Source organism: Mercenaria mercenaria, chromosome 8 (assembly GCF_021730395.1).
Source record: "Mercenaria mercenaria strain notata chromosome 8, MADL_Memer_1, whole genome shotgun sequence".
NCBI classification, from domain to species: Eukaryota; Metazoa; Mollusca; class Bivalvia; order Venerida; family Veneridae; genus Mercenaria; species Mercenaria mercenaria.
In genome coordinates this window covers 78,506,507-78,529,357 of record NC_069368.1, presented here as the reverse complement: position 1 = coordinate 78,529,357, position 22,851 = coordinate 78,506,507, and the positions used below count along the sequence as shown (strand labels likewise).

At 35.1% G+C, this 22,851-nt stretch overlaps 1 protein-coding gene across 1 annotated transcript in view; it reads left to right on the top strand.

Annotated features, from left to right (window-relative positions):
• Positions 1-22,851, top strand: part of LOC123566004 (cytochrome P450 4c21-like) — a 48,597-nt gene that overhangs the window by 10,896 nt on the left and 14,850 nt on the right. Inside the window, exons 2-7 of the mRNA XM_045359810.2 lie at positions 551-720; positions 1,473-1,552; positions 2,626-2,766; positions 8,027-8,133; positions 9,460-9,584; positions 15,338-15,453. Of these exons, the coding sequence (XP_045215745.2) occupies positions 568-720; positions 1,473-1,552; positions 2,626-2,766; positions 8,027-8,133; positions 9,460-9,584; positions 15,338-15,453 (722 nt within the window). The 5' untranslated portion in view covers positions 551-567. The remainder of the gene's footprint in view (positions 1-550; positions 721-1,472; positions 1,553-2,625; positions 2,767-8,026; positions 8,134-9,459; positions 9,585-15,337; positions 15,454-22,851) is intronic.

Below are 22,851 nucleotides of genomic sequence, written 5' to 3'. Positions count from 1 at the left end.
ATAGACTGGTCCATCATTCAGTCTGGGCAGTACCACTTATTATTCAAAGGGGTGTTCACAGAACATTTTCTGACTGAATAGCCAACATTGCAGACCATTATCAGCGTGCACGTAGGACCTCTATACAGAAAGTCTAGAGGGTTGCTGGATCCCCGGCTACTACCTTTAGTCTAGAATTATTTGAAGCATAAACTGTTTCATGTTTTGTATAAAAGAACAGTGATATCTAGATTATCAGAAATATTTAGACCGGTTTCTTGTAAATCTTAATGTCCTGCTTTTAGTTTAGCTGAGATGCTCAAGGTAAACTGGTGTGAACACCGGTCGTCTTTTACTGTGTCATGCATATGGATCAGTTTTACTGTTAACACCATAAAAGTCACAAATTTAGCCAAGTGTTCTGAAACTCTTAAATACTTGTGGGATCTTCTAGCAGTAAGAATGGTGTTATCATTCTAACATGGAAATTGATATTTAAAGTTACAGCATATGGCAGACATTTTATTATTTTAATCATAATACACTATTATATTTATTTTTGTATTTGCAGTGTGTTGCATTGTTGAAATGCATGGTGGTATGGAATCAGCTATAAAGTTATACCAATGGTTAGCCTCTGTGGTAACATGGAGAGATGTGGTGGTTGTGTTGCTGGCAGCCATAGTAACAAGATGGTTTGACAGAACTTTTCTCCAGCCATTTCTTTCTCCATTGCGGAAGGTATTTTAAATTTTTCTACAGTATAAAAATTATCACACATCAAAAATTTATACAAGGAAAAAAGCATTAAAAGATGCCTAGAATAAATCAGTTAGGTAGAGTTTCTAGGCTTGTATGATCGGTCAGACAACCCATGATAACACGTCTTACGGAAAGGAAACTTATCTGACCCAAAACATATTGTAAAGAGTACACAAATACAAAATGAATAGGTGCGTTAGAAAACTGTGTTTGGTGGTAGTAAAAACCAACCCGCTCCGTACCGTATCAGGCATACCACCTGATGCCATGACCCTCCACATCAGACCTAGCCATTTTTAGTTGGACAGGTCACACTGTCCAATGTGGGACTTTGCTATGACTGGGCAAACTTTATATCTGTTAATTTTTAGCACTTTGAAATAAGATTGAAAGGAAGACACCAAAATATTTCAGTTATCGCCCGAGCCTTTGTTAGAACTGGCCAGAAGTTAGTGATAAGGAATTATTAGAAACCTAAAGTTTTTCATAAAAAAAAAAAATTATGTTCAGATGGAAAGTTTAATGACATCAAAGCCAAAGTAAGTACACGTGTCAAGTAAATGAATGAAGCATTGAAATATATTGTTGTTGACATAGTAAAGTATAGGATATAGGTAACAGAGAAATGATGTTTGATTGTATTTATGTGGGAAATAACAAAAATGAAAATGATAAAGTGTTTTTCACAGATTTTATTAAACAAGGAAACATAATGTTTAATTTTTTTCCAGTTACCTGGTCGTCCCTATAGACCCCTGGTTGGAAACATGTTTGAGGCTCTTCAAGGGGAAGCAATGACAACTGCTATAAGGTTCATATGTTATGTTTTCTATATTCTGTTTCAGTTTATAAAGTAAAAAATAAAAAATTATGGTATCTACATAATTTTATTAAATCTTTAATATATGCAGATACCATAATTTGTAAATTTTTAATTTTTGTCAACATAATTAATATGCATGTTAAATTTCTGTATACAAGGCCACAGTTTGTTTTTACTGTATTTTCTGTCAACTATTCTGAATTTGTCACAACATAACATAAAATGATTTTCAGATTCGGCTCCCATTTGAGTACACAATATACATAGTATTCTCCCTTACCATAATATCTACCATATTAACATTTATTAATTAGTATATTATCTTTGAGAAGCATTTATTACCTGTACGTAAGTTTTAATAGATAATTTTGCAAATTATTTTCAGATATTTCAAATAAATTACATGTAAACATAAATTACACAGTCAGTTTAATCGATGACAATGATGCCTAATAGCTAGATCATCTGATTATGAAAGATGAAAGACAGAAAACTAGCTTTATGTTAGATTGTCATAAAATTAAGTCCTGTGTTTAAAATGTCAAGCACTATGAAGTTGTCTAACCACTTTGATGTCACAATGTTTTAAAACAAGCCAGTCATTTTCTTTCTGTCTATTCACTTTATTCATCAGTACCGTATTATCTGTAGTTGGTGACTGTTAGAATCAATCAACATTTACTATTAAAAAAACATTCATTCAATGACAGCCATCTATGACACAAAGTATTATCTTACAGTATTTGCTAGAAAATGGAAGTCAGTCTCTTAAACAACTGAAATATTTAGGGGTTTTTTTGTTGTTCAGAATTTTATATAAATGTATAGTAATTTCATGCATGTTGTAATATAATTTGCACAAACATTTGAGCCGCGCCATGAGAAAACCAACATAGTGGCTTTGCGCGCAGTCTGGTCAGGATCCATGCTGTTCACTAACGGTTTCTCTGATTGTAGTAGGATTTAAAAGCGAACAGCATGGATCCTGACCAGACTGCGCGGATGCTGGTCGCAAAGCCACTATGTTGGTTTTCCCATGGCACGGCTCATTTTTTATTTAGGTGGCTAAGAATGCATAACTCCCTGACAATACGTTACTACCATTTTGGAGGAAAGGAAAGGGTGTTGACTGCAGATCCAAAAGTCTTTCGTCATATCATGGTGACAAATGAAAAGAACTACAAAAGGGTTAGACCACAGAGGTAGTATGAATAATATCAGATTTATTTATTATACAACTTTAAACCCATATTTTTTTGAAGAGGCAGGCCTTCAGAAATAAGGTTTTTTCCTTTGACTTGAGAAGGAAATCTCTTTATTAGTGATCAGACCTGAAAGGAATGTGCTTCAGGTGGTTCATTTTTTTAGCTCATCTGATTTTTTGAAAAAAAATGATGAGTTATTGTCATCACTTGAGCGGTTGTCGGCGTCGGCGTCTGCGTCGGCGTTGCCTGGTTAAGTTTTATGTTTAGGTCAGCTTTTCTCCTAAACTATCAAAGCTATTGCTTTGAAACTTGGAATACTTGTTCACCATCATAAGCTGACCCTGTATAGCAAGAAACATAACTCCATCTTGCTTTTTGCAAGATTTATGGCCCCTTTTGTACTTAGAAAATATCAGATTTCTTGGTTAAGTTTTATGTTTAGGTCAACTTTTCTCCTAAACTATCAAAACTATTGCTTTGAAACTTGGAATACTTGTTCACCATCATAAGCTGACCCTGTACATCAAGAAACATAACTCCATCTTGCTTTTTGCAGGATTTATTGCCCCTTTTGGACTTAGAAAATCAGTTTTCTTGGTTAAGTTTTATGTTTAGGTCAGCTTTTATCCTAAACTATCAAAGCTATTGCTTTAAAACTTGCAACACTTGTTCACCATCATAAGTTGACCCTGTACAGCAAGAAACATAACTCCGTCCTGCTTTTTGCAAGATTTATTGCCCCTTTTGGACTTAGAAAATATCAGATTTCTTGGTTAAGTTTTATGTTTAGGTCAACTTTTTCTCTTAAACTATCAAAGCTATTGCTTTGAAACTTGCAACACTTGTTCACCATCATAAGCTGACCCTGTACAGCAAGCAACATAACTCCATCCTGCTTTTTGCAATAATTATTGCCCCTTTTGGACTTAGAAAATCATTTTCTCTGTTGAGTATTATGTTTAAGTCAACTTTTCTCATAAACTATCAAAGCTATTGCTTTAAAACTTGCAATAGTTTTTCACCATCATAAGTGGACGCTGTACATCAAGAAACATAACTCTATCCTGCTTTTTGCAAGAATGATGGCCCTTTTTAGACTTAGAAAATCATGGGTAGGACAATATTTCTATTACACAAAAAAAAATCAGATGAGCGTCAGCACCCGCAAGGCGGTGCTCTTGTTTAGCTATAGTATTCGAAGAATAGTCCAAGCTGTTGTACTCAACCTGGTGTCAACATCATGCGTGTAGCTTTGAAACTTAGTTTTTAGCTCACCAGAGCACAAAAGTGCTCAAGGTGAGCTATTGTGACCTGTCATTGTCTGGCGTCTGTCAACATTTGCCTTGTGAACACTGTAGAGGCCACATTTGTAGCCCAATCTTTATGAAACTTGGTCAGAATGTTAGTCTTGATGATCTCTAGGTCATGTTCGAAACTGGGTCATGTGGGGTCAAAAACTAGGTCAGTAGGTCAGATCAAAGGAAAAGCTTGTGAACACTCTAGAGGCCACAGTTGTGACCCAATATTTATGAAACTTGGTCAGAATGATTGTCTTGATTATTTCTAGGTCAAGTTCGAATCTGGGTAATATGGGATCCAAAACTAGGTCACCTGGTCAAGTCAAAGGAAAAGCTTGTGAACACTTTAGAGGCCACCATTTTGACTCAATCTTTATGAAACTTGGTCAGAATGTTTGTCTTGATGATTTCTAGGTCAAGTTTGAAACTGGGTCATGTGGAATCAATAAGTAGGTCAGTAGGCCAGATCAAAGGAAAAGCTTGTGAACACTTTAGAGGCCAAAGTTGTGACTCAATATTTATGAAACATGGTCAGAATGATTGTCTTGATGATTTCTAGGTACATTTTGAATCAGGGTCATGTTGGGTCAAAAACTAGGTCACCTGGTTAAATCAAAGGAAAAGCTTGTGAACACTTCAGAGGCCAAAATTTTGACTCAATCTTTATTAAACTTGGTCAGAATGTTTGTCTTGATGATTTCTAGGTCAGATTTGAAACTGGGTCATGTGGGGTCAAAAACTGGGTCACTATGCCAGATCAAAGGAAAATCTTGTCAACACTCCAGAGACCACAATTTAAGTTTGAAACTCGTGAGAATTAATCAGAATGTTTGTCTTGATAATCTATAGGTCGTGTTCAAATCTGGGTCATGTGGCTTCAGAAACTAGGTCACCCAGTCAGATCAAAGGAAAAGCTTGTGAACACTCTAGAGGCCACAGTTATAACCCAATCTTTATGAAATTTGGTCAGAATGTTTGTCTTGATAATCTCTAGGTACAATTTTAATCTGGATCATGTGGGGTCAAAAAATAGGTCAGTAGGCCAGATCAAAGGAAAAGCTTGTGAACACTCTAGTGGCGACAGTTGTGACTCAATCTTTATGAAATTTTGTCAGAATGTTTATCTTGATGATCTCTAGGTCAGGTTTGAATCTGGATCATGTGGGGTCAAAAAGGAGGTCAGTAGGCCAGATCAAAGGAAAAGCTTGTGAACACTCTAGAGGCCACAGTTGTGACCCAATATTTATGAAACTTGGTCAGAATGTTTGTTTTGATGATTTATAGGTCAAAGTCGAAACTGGGTCATGTGGGGTCAAAAAGTAGGTCAGTAGGTCAGATCAAAGGAAAAGCTTGTGAACACTCTAGAGGCCACAGTTGTGACTCAATCTTTATGAATCTTGATCAGGATGTTTATCTTGATGATCTTTAGGTCAGGTTTGAATCTGGGTCATGTGGGGTCAAAAATTAGGAAAGTAGGCCAGATCAAAGGAAAAGCTTGTGAACACTCTAGAGGCCACAGTTGTGACCCAATATTTATGAAACTTGGTCAGAATGTTTGTCTTGATGATTTCTAGGTCGGATTTGAAACTGGGTCATGTGGGGTCAAAAAGTAGGTCAGTAGGCCAGATCAAAGGAAAAGCTTGTGAACACTCTAGAGGCCACAGTTGTGGCTAAATCTTTATGAAATTTGGTCAGAATGTTTGTCTGATGATCTCTAGGTCCAATTTTAATCTGGGTCATTTGGGATAAAAAAACTAGGTCACATGGTCAGATCAAAGGGAAAGCTTGTGAACACTCTAAAGGCAACAGTTGTGACTCAATCTTTATCAAACTTGGTCAGAATGTTTATCTTGATGATCTTTAGTTTAAATTCGAAACTGGGTCATTTGGGGTCAAAAACTAGGTTAGTAGGCCAGATAAATTCTGGTGAGCAATATAGGGCTATCATGGCCCTCTTGTTTGTTTTTCTAGGTCAATTACCAACCTCACTGGGTCAGGTCCCATAACTTTGACATGTATTTTGGCCAAATCATGTCCAATTTTGGACTTAAAAAATCCTGTTAAAGTTTTGCATGCAAGTTACTACATGTATCTTCAAAACTAATGCAGATATTAAATTAAAACTTCACATGTGTCTCCAGGGTTATAAAACTAGGTGATGGTATCAAGTCCCATAACTCTGACCTGCATTTTGCCAAATTATCCCTCCTTTTGGTCAGTTTTGGACTGAAAATCCTGGTTGAAGTTTTACATGCAAGTTAATATCTCCAAAATTAATGCAGATATTGATTTGAAACTTCACTCTTGTCTTTGGTGTTATAAAACTAGGTGATTGCATCAAGTCCCATAACTCTGACCTGTATTTTGGCCAAAGTATGCCCTCTTTAGGACTTAGAAAATCCTGGTTAAAGTTTTGCGTGCAAGTTACTATCTCCAAAACTAATGCAGATACTGAATTGAAATTCTATAGATATTTTAACATTTAGAATAATATTCCACTTCTGGGACAATTCGAATAGTCTAGCATTGGTTGGCTTACAGACAGCTCTTGTTTTTTTGTTGGGTTTGACATCACACCAACACAATTATAGGTCATATAATGACTTTCTACCTTTTTTATGGTGGAGGTAGATCCCAGGTGCTTCTCCGAGTATTATTTCAGGCATTTGCGGGCCCTGGGTAGCACGACCAATTTTCAGCATGCCTGCTGAAGGTCCACATTAAAAAATTCTACACCACCGGTAAGGCTTTGAGCCCACAGCACTGCAGAGCAAGTGATTTGAAGTCAGGTTAACCACTCAGACACTGGAGGCCCCTAGGTAGTCCTAGGTAGTATTGTATAGTCTGTAAAGTATGTTGGAAAGCTGTAATGCAGTACAAATTTGATATAAGATATGATGAAATTGGCTGTACTTTACAGATACTTCTAAATATACCAATTGAATGCAAATAGTTATTTAAGATTATATTTTATTTGCATATCTGAATTCAAAGTGCTCATAAGAAGCTTTTAGGATCATTAGATGTCTGTTATCCATCAGTCCATTGTCCTTCATCTACAATATCTTTAAAGAAGGTCTCCTAAACCAATTACCAATGTTAAACAAACTTCACAGGATTCCTTCAAATGCATGATTCTGGCTGCAGCGGCAACCAAAAATAAAATATTCAATAAATTCTTCTCCTCAGAAACAAATGGCCAATTTAAAACAATTGCACAGAAATTGTTTGGATAAATCCTCTACCAGATTTCTTCAGATTATTCAGCTACATTCAGCACATGGCTACCAGGTGAGGCACAGTTCTTCCATTATTATAGCTGTAGTGGAAATTTTGAGAATCGTCTTGTCAGAAACTGTTTGGCCAATTTCAAAATAATTTCACCGAAATGTTACATGGGTAACATTTTGGAATTATTTCACACAAAATATATATCTTTGGTGTCCCTTTACCAAGACTTGAAATTATTTTATTCACCTTAAAGCATTGCTGTCTGGAGATTAAACTGTAATAGAAATCCTTAGATCAGAGTCACCTCCTAAATTGTTTGTATTCCCTCAACCAGTTTTCTAAGCTGAATACTTAAAAGCCATCATGGCTTTCTTGCTGATGTTACTTTCTATTTTGAAAAAAAATGATATTGTTTTATTACATTTGGAGTTATGTCCCTTTAATTTTGAAGCTACTGTATAAGCATGAAAGATCATAAATGAAGATCGTTGTACAATAGTTTTGTCCTCAGGTCTCAATTAATTGAATGATTTTGCTTTAAAATTTACTGAACAGAATATGATATTAAGAACATGTTTAAGTGGTATTTCATATAGTAAAAGTCCAAATGTTCAAAGGAAGATGAATTTCAGATCTTGGTCGGAGAAGAATGTGATGTCTTTTTATTTCAAGAAAAAATCAAAATGAGTGTTTTAAAGGTATTAAACAGCTGTTTTTTATATTTTCAGTCCAATAGTGAAATTGATGGGACAGGCTTTATTCTTTCTGAGTGGAGATATTCACCACAGTGTGAGGAAACTGCTGAATCCAGCCTTCAGTCTCAAGATGTTAGAAAGTATGTTATAACTCTTTAAACATATACAGTAAAACATTATTATCTAGAGTTTACATGATATAATGGTTAAGCAAAATGCTGGATTAAAAAAAAGGCTTAATATATAATATTTTAAAGCAACATTTAATAATAAATTAATACTAAGTTAATAGTTACATTTTTGCTGAGTAGCAATCCATTATATATGGTAAATGCACTTGCTGGAAATATGTTGAAAGCTTGATTTTATTTTATTGGAAACATACAACTGATATGTGAGCACTATGCTATTTTTTGGTACATCAAACACTTTTAGTGGAAAAACCCTGAGAAGAAAGTTTACATTTGCCAGGTAAACATACAAAATGGCATGATAAGATAGTGTATCAGAACTATCAGTAGGTGTATAGGGTATTTATCAATGTAATATATGAGACTGTATTTTACTATCCCAGTTTTGGAAAAATGAACATACTATGTGATTGGTTGTGCATCAGTCTGTCGGTCTGCCTTTCATATTTTGTTTCCGAAGCATAACTTAAGAATCATTCATTAGCTCGACAATTCTATGAATAGTCGAGCTATTGGATTCACCCATGCGTCGGCGTCCGCGTCCCGATTTGGTAAGCTGATATCTAAGTAACCACTTGTTGGAATGGATTGAAACTTCACAAACTTATTCACTGTGATAAATTGACTTGCATTTCACAGGTTCCATAACTCTATTTTGCTTTTTTTTTTACAAAATTATGCCCCTTTTTCGACTTAGAAATTTTTGGTTAAGGTTTTGTATGTAAGCTGGTATCTCAGTATCCACTTATAGGAATGGATTGAAACTTGACACAGTTGCTCACTGTCATGATCTGACATGCACTAAGCAGGTCCCATAACTCTACTTTGTTTTGTTTTCTCAAAATTATGTCCCTTTTTCCACTGAGCAGTTTTTGTATGTAAATTCTTATATGTAAGCTGGTATCTAGGTGCCAACTAAATTAATGGGAATGGATTGAAACTTCACACATGTGTCCACTGACATGAGCTTATAAGCACTGTGAAGGTTGCATAACCCTGTTTTGCATTTTTACAAAATTATACCCCTTATTCGACTTTTGTATTCATTCAATTGACAAGGCTGTTGAATAATGAAGTGTTGCTGTCCTCTGACAGCTCTTGTTAGGTATTGTTATCTCTTGATCCTAGACTACTTAGTGCAGTAGATTATAGATAACTTGACTAGTTTATACTTATTATTAGTATGTTGGTGCAAATATGAAGTGTTGCTTTTATTTCAGTTCATTAAGTTCTATTTTGAAAATGCAAGAGGAGTTCTTTTCTCTATGGTTCTAGATATGATACCTGTGTTTGAGGCCAAAGCAAAGAAAGTTGTTACCCAGTGGAAAGAGAAATTTACTCAAGCATCTGATGGTACAGAACAGATAGAATTCTCCATTCAGGACTATATGACTAGAATTGTAAGGTTATAAGTTTTTACGTTTGTCATAATTTGAAACAAGTTAACTTTTACTGTTAAAATTTCAGACCTTCATGGAAGAATCCAAATATTGACTACTATATTCGGTATGTCATCAGAAACTTTTAAAAGGACCATGAGGTTGAGCAACTGCATTTTAAGAAATGCCCATTTTCAGTTAGCCCGTCCGCTTAGCACAGTAGGGAGAGTGTTGGTCTACGGATCGCAGGGTCTTGAGTTCGACCCTCTGGCAGGGCTTATGTTCTCTGTGACTAGTTGATAAAAGACATTGTGTTTGAAATCATTCGTCCTCCACCTCTGATTCATGTGGGGAACTTGGCAGTTACTTGTGGAGAACATGTTTTACTGGTACAGAACCCAGGAACACTGGTTAGGTTAACTGCCTGCCGTTACATGACTGAAATACTGTTGAAAAAACTGCGTTAAACCTAAAACAAACAAACAGTTTATTGAAATAACATTAAAATAGTAGTAAAAGGAATTCTGAGTTATACAGTGCAGTTGTTTCTCTGTAGGAAACATGATAGGGAAGACTGTAATATGTTTGTTGTACAGAGAATTTTATCTTATTTGGAAGAAAGTATCTCTGTGGAGAAGTATTTGCTGTTTTGAGGTGTCACTAATAGAGGTTATTTTGTACCCTGTTTTGAGGTGTTACTAATAGAGGTTATATTGTACCCTGTTTTGAGGTGTTACTAATAGAGTTTATATTGTACCCTGTTTTGAGATGTCACTAATAGAGGTTATATTGTACCCTGTTTTGAGGTGTCACTAATAGAGGTTATATTGTACCCTGTTTTGAGAAAAACTGAAACTGTTTTATTTGATTAAACGCCTATTTTTACGGAAAACATATTCAATGGCGTTTTACAAATACATAAAAATACGACAAAAAATTAAGATATTTAATGACATATAACATAAATGAGCATAAATATCATTGTGAATAAACTATTTAGTCAGCATTAAAAAAAAAAAAAAAAAAAAAAATCAGACATCAGATAAGATTAATAAAATATTAGAACATTAAGATACGGTAAGACAGCTGTTTGTTATCAAGTAAGAATTTGAACGTATTTGCACAATAAAATCATCCAGTTCACGGTAGTTCAGTCTTTAAAAAAAAAAAATACAGTCACAGTTTCTAAAAGAGTGCATAGTAATTTCCAAAATAATGAGTTTTCAACTTCTTTTTGAAAACATCTATTGTGTCTGAGTTCCTTATTTCGAGAGGCAATTCATTCCAGAGTTTAGGTCCAACAGTACCAAAACTTCTGTCGCTAAACGTTTTGCGCTTGTTGAAAGGAACAACGAAACATCCAGTAACGGAATTTGAAGAACGCAAGTTCCTTGTTTGTGTTTGTTTTACGAGAAGTTCAGAAAGATATTCTGGAGAGTTTCCAACTGAACAATTATACATGTAGGTGAGCATTTTGAATGTGATTCTGGCTTTGATTGGTAGCCAGTGAAGGTCATACAGCGCTTGCTTGGAACTGTCATATTTTCTTCGATTTAGGACAAGTTTTGCACACATGTTTTGAATTCGTTGCATTTTGTTTACTTCGCTTTGAGCAATACCATATAGAATGACATTACAGTAATCTAAATGGGATATCACCAATGACAGTACAAGGGTTTCGGTAGCCTCTTTGGTAAGATATTTCCGGATACATTTTATTCTGAAGTAGTTGAGCATTGCTGTTCTACACGTTTTACATGCTCTTTTAGATTCAAGTTTTCATCCAAGAATGCACCTAGATATCGAATAAAGCTCACTGATTTCACTTCATCACCTACAATACATACTTTGTCAGTTGAACACTTAGAGAGCTGTTGCCTACTACCAAACATGATGAACTCGGTTTTGGAAGTGTTCATTTTCAGCTTATTTTCATTCATCCAGTTGTTGATTGTTTTAGCACATTGTTCAAGTTCTCGTATTGCCTGGGATTCTACTGTTGGAGATGATGGTTTAAAGCGTTTATTAGCAGTGTGGTCATCCGCAAAGCCGTAAACTGAAATCGACAGCGGAACAACATCAAACAGTGTCCCCGCATATGTCAAATATAGCCACGGTCCTAAGCAGCTCCCTTGTGGAACGCTACAATTTAATTGGCGTGGAGATGACATGGTTGAATTGACACTTACACGACAACTTCTGGGGCGCAGATAGGAATCAACCCAGCTCAGTGCTGTTCCACGAACGCCATACTGCTTGTTTAACACATCAACAAGAATGTCATGATCTACAGTATCAAAAGCGGCACTGAGATCGATGGCAATTAGCGCCGTAACTTCTTTCTTCTCCATAGCATCCAGTAAATCATTTACAAGACGTAACAGTGCTGATTCGCAAGAATGGTTTTTCCTGTAAGCAGATTGGTTTTTTGGTAGAAGATTGTGTTTGTTTACATGATCATTGAGCCTGAACAGAGTTGCTTTTTCAATTAATTTTGACAGAAACGATAGATTACTAACAGGCCTGTAGTTTGCGAATTCAAGTTCCAGTCCCATTTTCTTCAACAAAGGTCTTACAATTGCCTGTTTCCAGTTTGTTGGAAAGATGCCGTCGCGCAACGACAAATTAACCAATTTAGTAATAACAGGCAACAGCTCATCCAAGTATGATTTTAGCACTTTTGTTGGTAGAATATCAAGTTCACATGATTTTGTCTGTAATTGGTTTATAATTTTTCTAACTTCTTCCTCGCTAAGATCTTTAAAACTGTCAAACTAAATTACCTAAATTACAGGGGGTAGGGTAAAGTAAATGGCAGCCAAAAGTTAGTGCATTATCTAAAGAACTATATCATGTGCTCAATTACTCCAGAGAACCAGGGTGTCACATCTGCTACATTGATAGCTGTCACAAATGACGATGTATTATATAATTGCTAAGCTTTTGACACTCCAAATATTTCAAATTGCTTAGAAAATGAAGAAAGCTGTTGCAAGGACAGGCATCATGATTGCATTGTCAAAATACTTTAATAATAGTATGCTTCACAATTCTGGCAGTAAGCATGTGTTAAGCAATAAACATTTAGTGCAAAAGATATACATGTATAAATACTGATATTAGCTTAAGCAAGAATAGGCAGTAGACGAGGAAAGACGCAGGTTTTTTAGTAATAAGAAAAACCTCATGAAAACATAGTACTGCTACATAAATGGAATTTATATAGTTTTCTAAGTACCAAAACTGAAGGAGAATAGGTTCATAACATGTTCTGTCTCTGCTGTAAACAGTGAAACAGTCACAACTGATAAACTTGGCTTGTAAAGATTTTTATCATACAAAGTTCTAGGCAGTCGAAAATAGGATGTGTTTGAAAATAGGTTGTGTGGGGATACTGTACCCTGTGTTGAGGTGTCCATAACAGAGATTATATTGTACCCTGTTTTGAAGTGTCTGTAACAGAGATTATACTGTACCCTGTTTTGAGGAGTCTATAACAGAGATTATATTGTACCCTGTTTTGAGGGAGCTGTAACAGAGATTATACTGTACCTTGTTTTGAGGTGTCTGTAACAGAGATTATACTGTACCCTGTTTTGAAGTGTTTTTAACAGAGATTATACTGGACCCTGTTTTGAGGTGTCCATAACAGAGATTATATTGTACCCTGTTTTGAGGTGTCCATAACAGAGGTTATATTATACCCGGTTTTGAGGTGTCTGTAACAGAGATTATAATGTACCCTGTTTTGAGGTGTCTGTAACAGAGATTATACTGTACCCTGTTTTGAGATGTCTGTAACAGAGATTATATTGTACCCTGTTTGGAGGTGTCCATAACAGAGATTATATTATACCCTGTTTTGAGGGAGCTGTAACAGAGATTATACTGTGCCCTGTTTTGAGGTGCCCATAACAGAGATTATTTTGTACCCAGTTTTGAGATGTCCATAACAGATGTTATATTGTACCCTGTTTTGAGGTGTCTGTAACAGAGATTGTACTGTGCCCTGTTTTGAGGTATCCATAACAGAGATTATATTTTACCCTGTTTTGAGGAGTCTGTAACAGCGATTATATTGTACCCTGTTTTGAGGGAACTGTAACAGAGATTATACTGTACCCTGGTTTGAGGTGTCCATAACAGAGATTATATTGTAGCCTGTTTTGAGGGAGCTGTAACAGAGATTATACTGTACCCTGTTTTGAGGTGTCCATAACAGAGATTATATTGTAGCCTGTTTTGAGGAGTCTGTAACAGAGATTATATTGTACCCTGTTTTGAGATGTCCATAACAGAGGTTATATTGTACCCTGTTTTGAGGTGTCCATAACAGAGGTTATATTGTACCCTGTTTTGAGGTGTCCATAACAGAGGTTATATTGCACCCTGTTTTGAGATGTCCATAACAGAGATTATATTGTACCCTGTTTTGAAGTGTCCATAACAGAGATTATATTGTACCCTGTTCTGAGATGTCTGTAACAGAGATTGTATTGTACCCGGTTTTGGGGAATCTGTAACAGAGATTATATTATACCCTGTTTTGAGGTGTCCATAACAGAGATTATATTGTACCCTGTTTTGAGATGTCTGTAACAGAGGTTATATTGTACCCTGTTTTGAGGTGTCCATAACAGAGATTATATTGTACCCTGTTTTGAGATGTCTGTAACAGAGGTTATATTGTACCCTGTTTTGAGATGTCTGTAACAGAAATTATATTGTACCCTGTTTTGGGGAATCTGTAACAGAGATTATATTGTACCCTGTTTTGAGGTGTCTGTAACAAAGATTATATTGTACCCTGTTTTGAGGAGTCTGTAACAGATTATATTGTACTCTCTTTTGAGATGTCTATAACAGAAATTATATTGTACCATGTTTTGAGGAGTCAGTAACAGAGATTATAGTGTAGCCAGTAACAGAGATTATGTTGTACCAAATATTTATGAAAATATCCACTGGAGAAGTACAGATTTTTGATATGTTATAGATTATGAAAATCTGTCACTGATTGCAGATGCAGATAGAGATATCTTGGTTCTAGGGTAACTAATGTAGCGGTAATGGAGCTCTTTTCAGTTACTGCTAAAACAGTTACCTGAGCGCCAGATATCCCTTTTTGGATCTACAACCAGTGGTAGAATGTTTAGAATAATTTTCTTGCAAAGTTATGGAATAAATAAATAAAAATCTTCCGTGTAGTATTTAAGCTAGGTACTGGAAATTAACATATGTAAACAGAAATGACATCATAACATTACAAAGACACACAACAAAGTTGCAGTTTAGTTTAGTTTTATCATTTATAGCATAATGCTAAGTTTGTCTGGTTTAATATCCAAGCATCTGAATGATAAACTGAGGTAAATTAGATGGCAAACCACAGGAAGGCCTCGATTGTTTTCATTCTAACATGGTCATTGAAATATTTTGACAAAAATTATACTGGGCTTCATTTATCTGAGTAGTAATGAACCATACATCTTGCATCAATATGACGTCCTAATTGACATCAAAATTTTCTTCTACGGGTCCATGCCAACTGTTGTTTATGGCAGAATATACAGAGCTTGAACTTTTTCTTTGTTTAACTGGCAAATCGAGCCATGTTAGAATGGGATTTTGAAACTACAAAGATTGACACATCAGTGCAATCCAAAGAAATTAGTTGTGCATGAATATTGATACTTGCACAATTTTAGGCTTTGAACAGTATATCTGTCATAATTGAAGATTATAGCAGAACTGCTTGTCTACATTCATTTCAGGCTCTGGACAGTATATGTTTCACAGGTCTTGATTTTGATTTAGATGCTATAGGACAGCCAGATACTGCTGGTGTTCAAATATTGACCAAGTATTTGAGACAAGTGGGAGGGGCAAGGTGAGTCTAATAATAAAACATGTAAAGATTAAAAGGATCTCCTGTCACAAAAAAAGTTGCACTTTGATCAATGAAGTTTGTATTGTGTGCAGTGAGGTTTATGCTTATTACAAATGATAGTTTCTGTTCTTTAGGACTATGGGTGACTTTTGTTACAGTATTAAAAAGTATTTTTAAATTTCAGTAATATAAATCTATTCAAGTCACAAAATTAATGAAGGGTGCTCTATGGTTGAGTAGAAGATGCAGATTTCAAATCTCTTGCATTTCACTGCACTGGGTTTGGCACCTCTATGGGAATGTAGAATTCTTCCATGTGAGAATTTTTTTTCAACTGAAGGTTGATGGTTCTAACCATGTGCCCGACTCTGCCTGAAATATCATCTGCAGGGACACTTGCATGCAAATTGAAAACTTGTAATATCTATTCATACAAGACACTGACTTCACCAAAACACTGACAGCATATCGAGGGCTCAGCGCAAGACTATTCTAACTTGATTTTCAGAAATTAGTCAGGAAGTGAAAAAAATTGCGTTGTAGTTTTGGATATGGCCTTTTAAATTGTTTCTCATCATCATTACATCTTAAAAGGCTAAACTGATACTAAACACTTTCAGTTTTTCAATAAAATCATTTATTTTGATTTTATACACATCTTTAAACTTAGCATAGTTTTGCACCAGAAACACACACTACTTAAAACTATTTTTTTATGCAAGACTATTCTATCTCAAGTTGGAATAGTTTTGCATAAAAAAGATGTTGAATCCAAATTATTTTTTAGTGCAGAATAATTCTAACTCCAGCTTGAATACTTCTGCAATATATCTTAAGTCATGCAGACTCATGTTGTATAAAGAAAAATGGTATATATGAGTAGTCCCATAGGAAAAATGGAACCTGAAGCCCCTACCCTAATATTTTTCAATAAAATAAAAAATCTTTATAAATAAATGACATTAGTAACAAATTCTACTTATTTCTTACTTCTAATCAAGTTTTTTTCTCTTAGAGCATTCTAGCAATAAATACAACAGAATGTTATTCACAAGTGTTAAGATTTCATAAATAACTGAAATCATTAAAATGAAATTCTTGCAAATATATCCCCACGTACAATAGAAATTGAAGTACCAAGCTATTACAGTAAAAGTTGTACTATAATTACTAGCAAAATGTGGATTCTCTTACATTTTTAGCATAATTTAGACTTACATTGCATTTTATTCAACAACTGGTTAAATCAAGTATGATAAAGAGATTCCACAAAAATATCTAAGACACAGAAAACTGGGTGTCCTTTAATACACATACATCATGTATTGACCTTTTCAAATGAAACTTTAAAACTGTAACAATAACTGTTAAGCGTGTTAAGAGGAAAAAGACCCTCTGAAATGTTAAGTGCACTGAAAAGTAACATTCATTGCAGAGATCTATCAAAAACACTTTCTAGAAACAGTTTGAACAGTTTTGTCATGAGGAAGAAGCAGATAAAACAAATGATGGACTTTTGATATAATACCGCTCCAGCAAAGGAGTAGCGGATCTTGAAATTTCTGCTAAGAAATATTTGGCTGATCTGCATTCAACCTGTCTGAAGCTATGTTTATGTTGTTTTTAGCAGGGATTAAGCTAGGCTAAGATTTTAGGGAGAAGTCACTTCTCCCTCGGCTAGGATTAGGGAGAGTGAGATTTTAGGGAAATGTGGAAACATTTTAGCGCCATAACCTGACTTCAGGAAAGTTGGAAAAAATGGCCGGACATTTGGTCCAGCAATGCCTAAAAATCTGCCAGACCAAAAAAAATATGCCGGACCGAAGAAAATGTCAGTGTACCACGTATATGTTGCTTTTCTTTATTATACTTCATATTCAAGCCAGGTGTGATCATTTTTAGTCGTTAAATGTTGGTCAACCCTTTTATTTTCATACATTTGTTTCCTTTCACTTATGCTGGGCGTTAATTTATGTTTCTTTCCCGATCCTGCCCCGGCATAATATGTAAGTGATGCCATTTTGATATGTTGTCCAAGATATTGCAGTTCTTGGGGTACGATAAATGCCAGTCAGTCAGACCGAATCCGGATTGAGAAACCACAGACCTGTTCAAAATTGTCCGGTCATGTCCGTCGGACCGACGAATTTTCAGAAGTCTGCATGACATGCAAGTTGAAAAAGGAATAAATATACTTATATCTGTTTTTATATGATTTCCTGTCTTTGTAAAGTAAATAACAACTCTTCACTGAAAATATCAGTGATTCTGTTTTCTTATCCATGTAAATCCAACCTCTTATCTTTGTGAATCTAATATGATTAAATTGCAAATTAAGGTATTTTTGTTTCACTCTTGTCTAATAATTGCCCAAACCAAGAAAACCCTTTAAATATGAAAACAATTTAAAAAAGTCAATTCCATATTGATCAGCAAAACAGAAATCAAGCTCCCAGTGCTAATTGCACTCAAAGTCAAAACATGAAAACCCATAAAAGCATTTCACATGCTCTGGTCTTACCCTAGTCCCTCCATCTGTCCGTCCCAATGTGTATCATTCATAAATTATCTAAAAAAGTATTTCAGCCAAAATCATCAAACCTCACAAGATTGTTATTCAGCAAGGGAAGCAGAGCACCAGGGGTTTTAATTTGGATCTCACACAGACAAGATTTATTGCCCTTGACTTCTAGTCTAAAATAGGCATAAAAAGGGCCCAAGTTGCATGTATCTCAGAAAGTATCTGACCCAGTATTATGAAATATAACAGGAATATTATTTAGCATATAAAGTTGCTCATTTGGGGTTTTGTTAGTGACATCACTCAGTCAGACTAAAGTTATGGCCCTTGACTTAGTAAAAAGATAATTTATCATGCAAAGTTGTGTTGCATATATCTAAAAAAGTATATATATCATAGGGTCATGAAACATCATCGGAATATTATATGAAGTTATGCACATGGGATTTTGTTCTGGATTTTTGTCAGTCAGACTAGTGTTATGGCCCTTGATTGTCAAAAATATGCATAAGTGGGATACAAGCTTGTGTCACTTGAATCTCAAAAAGTATTTGACTTAAGAGTAATAAAACATTTGGGGATTGTTAAATAGCATCTGAAGTTGCACACCTGGAGTTCTGTTTGGGATTTTACTCAGCCAGACTGGATTTATGGTCCTTGACTTAGTGATACAAATAAAGTGCTAAATGTGTTGCATATATATTTATCTTAAAAAATTCTCCTAGATCCATGAAATCATTCAGGAATATTATCTGGTATGTGAATTTGTGCACCTAAATTATTTTTTGTTTTTTTTCCGCTTTGTTTGGCCAGAGTTATGGTCCTTGACTAAGTAAAAAAATAAAAGTTTTTTTCTACATGTTTGTCAAAATGTACTTTACCTAGAGTCATAAAACATTAGAGGATTGTTTTATAGCCTATGAAACTTTGCATCAGGTGTTCATTTTGGGATTTTACTCGGCTAGGCCAGAGTTTTGGCCCTTCACTAAGTGAAAAATTCAAATAAAGGTCTTAAATTTGTGTTGCAAACATCTTAAAAAATATTACGCATATATATTATATAATGTATTGACTACTTTGATAGAGTATACAACTTTCTATCAATACATTTGATGAGTCAGATGTTAGTAGATATTTGTCTAGGACTATTTTACTGTATATATCGCCAGCTTCAAGAATGTGGTCTATGTCATCTGATTTCCATAACATAGGAGACTGTGCATTTGCAAGAAGCATAATTGCTGTTACACTATTGGCTATGCCCTTGCATCCAGCCCCATGGTACCTTGTATGCCCTTGATGATATGAACCTTGTACAGACAACATAATAACCTGAAAATGTTATTTATTTAAGCTATTTGAAGTAAAGTAAGTGAAACAGTGTCATACCATTTTTCATTTCTAACAGTATTGACACAGTTTTATGTTCATTAACTTTTAAAAAGACGAAACGAGATAAAAGTAAAGGTAAAGTTTCTTGTTTAACGTGGGTAGTCGACGAAAGTCCCCACCTGGAATGGATGGAACACCTTGTTTCCAGCCGACCCCACGGCAGGTGTCATATTTACCTCCCCAGCATCCAGTCTAGGCCGATACTGCTGGAAACAGTACCAATTTAAGTAAATCACCCAGCCCTGAACACTAGTTGGGATATCAGCCGTGACCAGGAATCGAACCCGGTCCGCTGGTGTTGTAGTCCAACCTGCTAATATATTAAAGATACTCTGTATATATATGTAATTAGCTTTGTATCTGGACATATGCACAAGTTCTGCAATGGAAATACTGCGCGACGATAGAAGCGTAATATTCTCTGCTGAAGAACAAGTGCATATTTTCCCAATGCAAAGATAATGACCCTTGTATTACATACCTATCTACACGTATAAAGGTAATATGTTAATATTATGAATTTGTTCAGTAGCCTGAATAAGATTGAAAATACCGATATAAATAAAAGTATTAATGCAATGACACATTAAATTATGTTATGCACCCGATATGAATTACAGGCGTCAGTTTATTGAAAAAGAATATGGACGTTTCCAGTACCATTGTAACTTAATGGTAACCACTTATATAGTGTCAAGTCTAAGTACAAACCCAGATCAGACATCACTATCAATGCTGTATCATGGTTTGCTGTTCAAATCATTAGGTTTGATTAAAATGTCCATGTAGCAAACACTACAGACTCTGATCAACTGCACAGTTGATGAATGATTTTGAGCTACAATCAGGTCGTCAAGTCCAATAAAGTTATTTAGCACTCATCTGGATTTCAAATATATGCACAATTAAGTGACAAGGGGAATGCAAAATCAAACACTGATGTCTATCTTGGAACTTATAAGCATAAAACACAATTGTCATTGAAACAGGTCACAAAAAAAGAATGTGATGAGTGAGTTCAGATTCAAATTATGGTCAGTTCCTACGAGAACTGTGCGAAAATGTTGAGACGACACAATACAAAGTAAGCTATAAAAAGCTGTCCATCACTAGTGTCGCTCTAGGAGTGACATTGTTTCTAAAATAATTACGCCTCTTATAAAGTGCCAATGAATAATATAAAATTTCATGATTCATATACACTAGGACCTTTTTAAAAAGAAAACTGTGATACTTACAAAACTTAAAGTCTTAGAAAATAGTCTTCCATTCTGCTTTTTATAAAAGATTGGTAACCCAAAAAAATCATAATCTGGCAGACATTTTCAGACAATACAATGGAATCACAAGTGCCAAAAGAGCTATGACATCATAAACTCATGTAATGACATCATCAAATTTAGTTAGAATAGTCTTACATGAAACATATCACAGTTAAGTTACATTATCTTTGTTTGCAAAACTATTCTAACTCGAGTTAGAATAGTTTTGCATTAATGTGTAGTCAGTAATAATATAAAACTGTATTGCAAAACTAATCTAACTTGAGTTAGAATAGTTTTGCACAAAGTAATTTATAACTGGAGATGGAATATATTTTTGAAATTTGAAAAAAAAATGAAACAATCTTGGAATATAACTGCAATAATTCACAGAATTATGTAATTCCAGATTTTACAAGAGAAAATGTGAAATAACCATTTTCTGTAAAATATCAAGTTAGAATAGTCTTGCGCCAAGCCCTCGATATCATGGTTGATTAAAAAATCCTGATTATTATTATTTAAAGAAATAAAAGTATTATCACAAAATTTAATACAGTTCATTTTCTATAGGTGAGGATTGAAACATATTTTTTGAGAAAATTTTTGAGTATCAACATTTTTTTTTGAAATATATATTACTTTTTAAATACTGTAAAACACTTGTAATTATACCCCCACAAACGAAGTCTGAGGGGGTCAATAGGAGTTAGCTTGTCTGTCTGTCTGTCTGTTAGTTTTCATGGTTTCCGGACATTAACTCATGAAAGACTTGACAGATCTAAATAAATTCTGGTACACAGTTGTAACATCATAAAATACAGGTCAAGTTTGACTTTGAGGTCAGTAGGTCAAGGTCAAAATGACCCGGAACAGTTAAACTGTTTCTGGATGACAACTTGTGAACGCTTTGGCACAGGATCATGAAAGTTGATAGTGAGGTTGGTCATGACCAGCAGATGACCCCTATTGATTTTGAGGTCTGTAGATAAAAGGTCAAGGTCACAGTGACCAAGAACACTTAAACCCTTTACGGACGATAACTTGAGAACGCTTGGGCCTAGGGTCATGAAAATTGATAGGAAGGTTGGTCATGACCAGCAGATGACACCTATTGATTTTGAGGTCAGTAGGTCAAAGTTCAAGGTCACAGTGACCCAGAAAAGTTTAACCGTTTCTGGACGATAACTTGAGAATGCTTGGGCGTAGGATCATAAAACTTAATAGGGAGGTTGATCATGACCAACAGATGACACCTATTGATTTTGAGGTTCAACTTTGACATTGGTTTACTTCTGTGACAATGCCGTATTGTGGGGGTATAATTCGTCAGCCCCTCGACAGCTCTAGTTTGCTACAGTTTTATTTCTTGGCTAATGATTGTGAGTTTCATTCAGTGTGAATCAAAAAATTTCACAAACAGACAAGTTTTTTATCAGTTAATCCATGGTATATCCAAATACATTTCTGCTTCATGTTTCACAGTGTCACAAATTCAATACTTTATTTTACCATCCGAAATCATATACAAAAGACACATACAAAATTCTCAGCTCAATACACATTTATTTAAACCTTTTAGGTATAACAAGATATGATCGCAATCACATATAATAATTACAGATGTATATGAAACTGCAAACACGAAATCCTGCTGTAATTCTCCTTATATATGAAAACTATTATTGTTAATATTTTTGGCAAAGTATGGCCACTCCAATGTCTAAGGTAACCCGACGTTACCTGCCGAGGAAAACCTATGCTGAAAAATTCAGTCAACCGGGAGGAAACCAGATGCGCTCGTAAACACACCACATCATCATTACTCTACAGTTGCAGTAGAAGTAACGAATAATCTCACACGGATGCAAGGGATACTACAGTACACCACAGTAAATTAAACATTCCCCATAACTTGACGTTACCTGGCAAGTAATGAGGAATATTTAGCAGACCGATGGAGCAAGCGAAGGTACTGTAATTCTAAGCAAGGCAAATACTATAATGAGCGAGGCTACAGTACACCACAGTAAATTAAACATTCCCCATAACTCGACGTTACCTGCAAAGTAATGAGGAATATTTAGCGGACAGATGGAGCAAGGCAAAGTACTGTAATTCTAAGCAAGGCAAATACTATCATGAGCGAGGCTATGACATAAGCAAGGCTATGACACATTTAAGCGAGGCTAGTCAGATATTGCCAAAGCACTAGAGCAATAC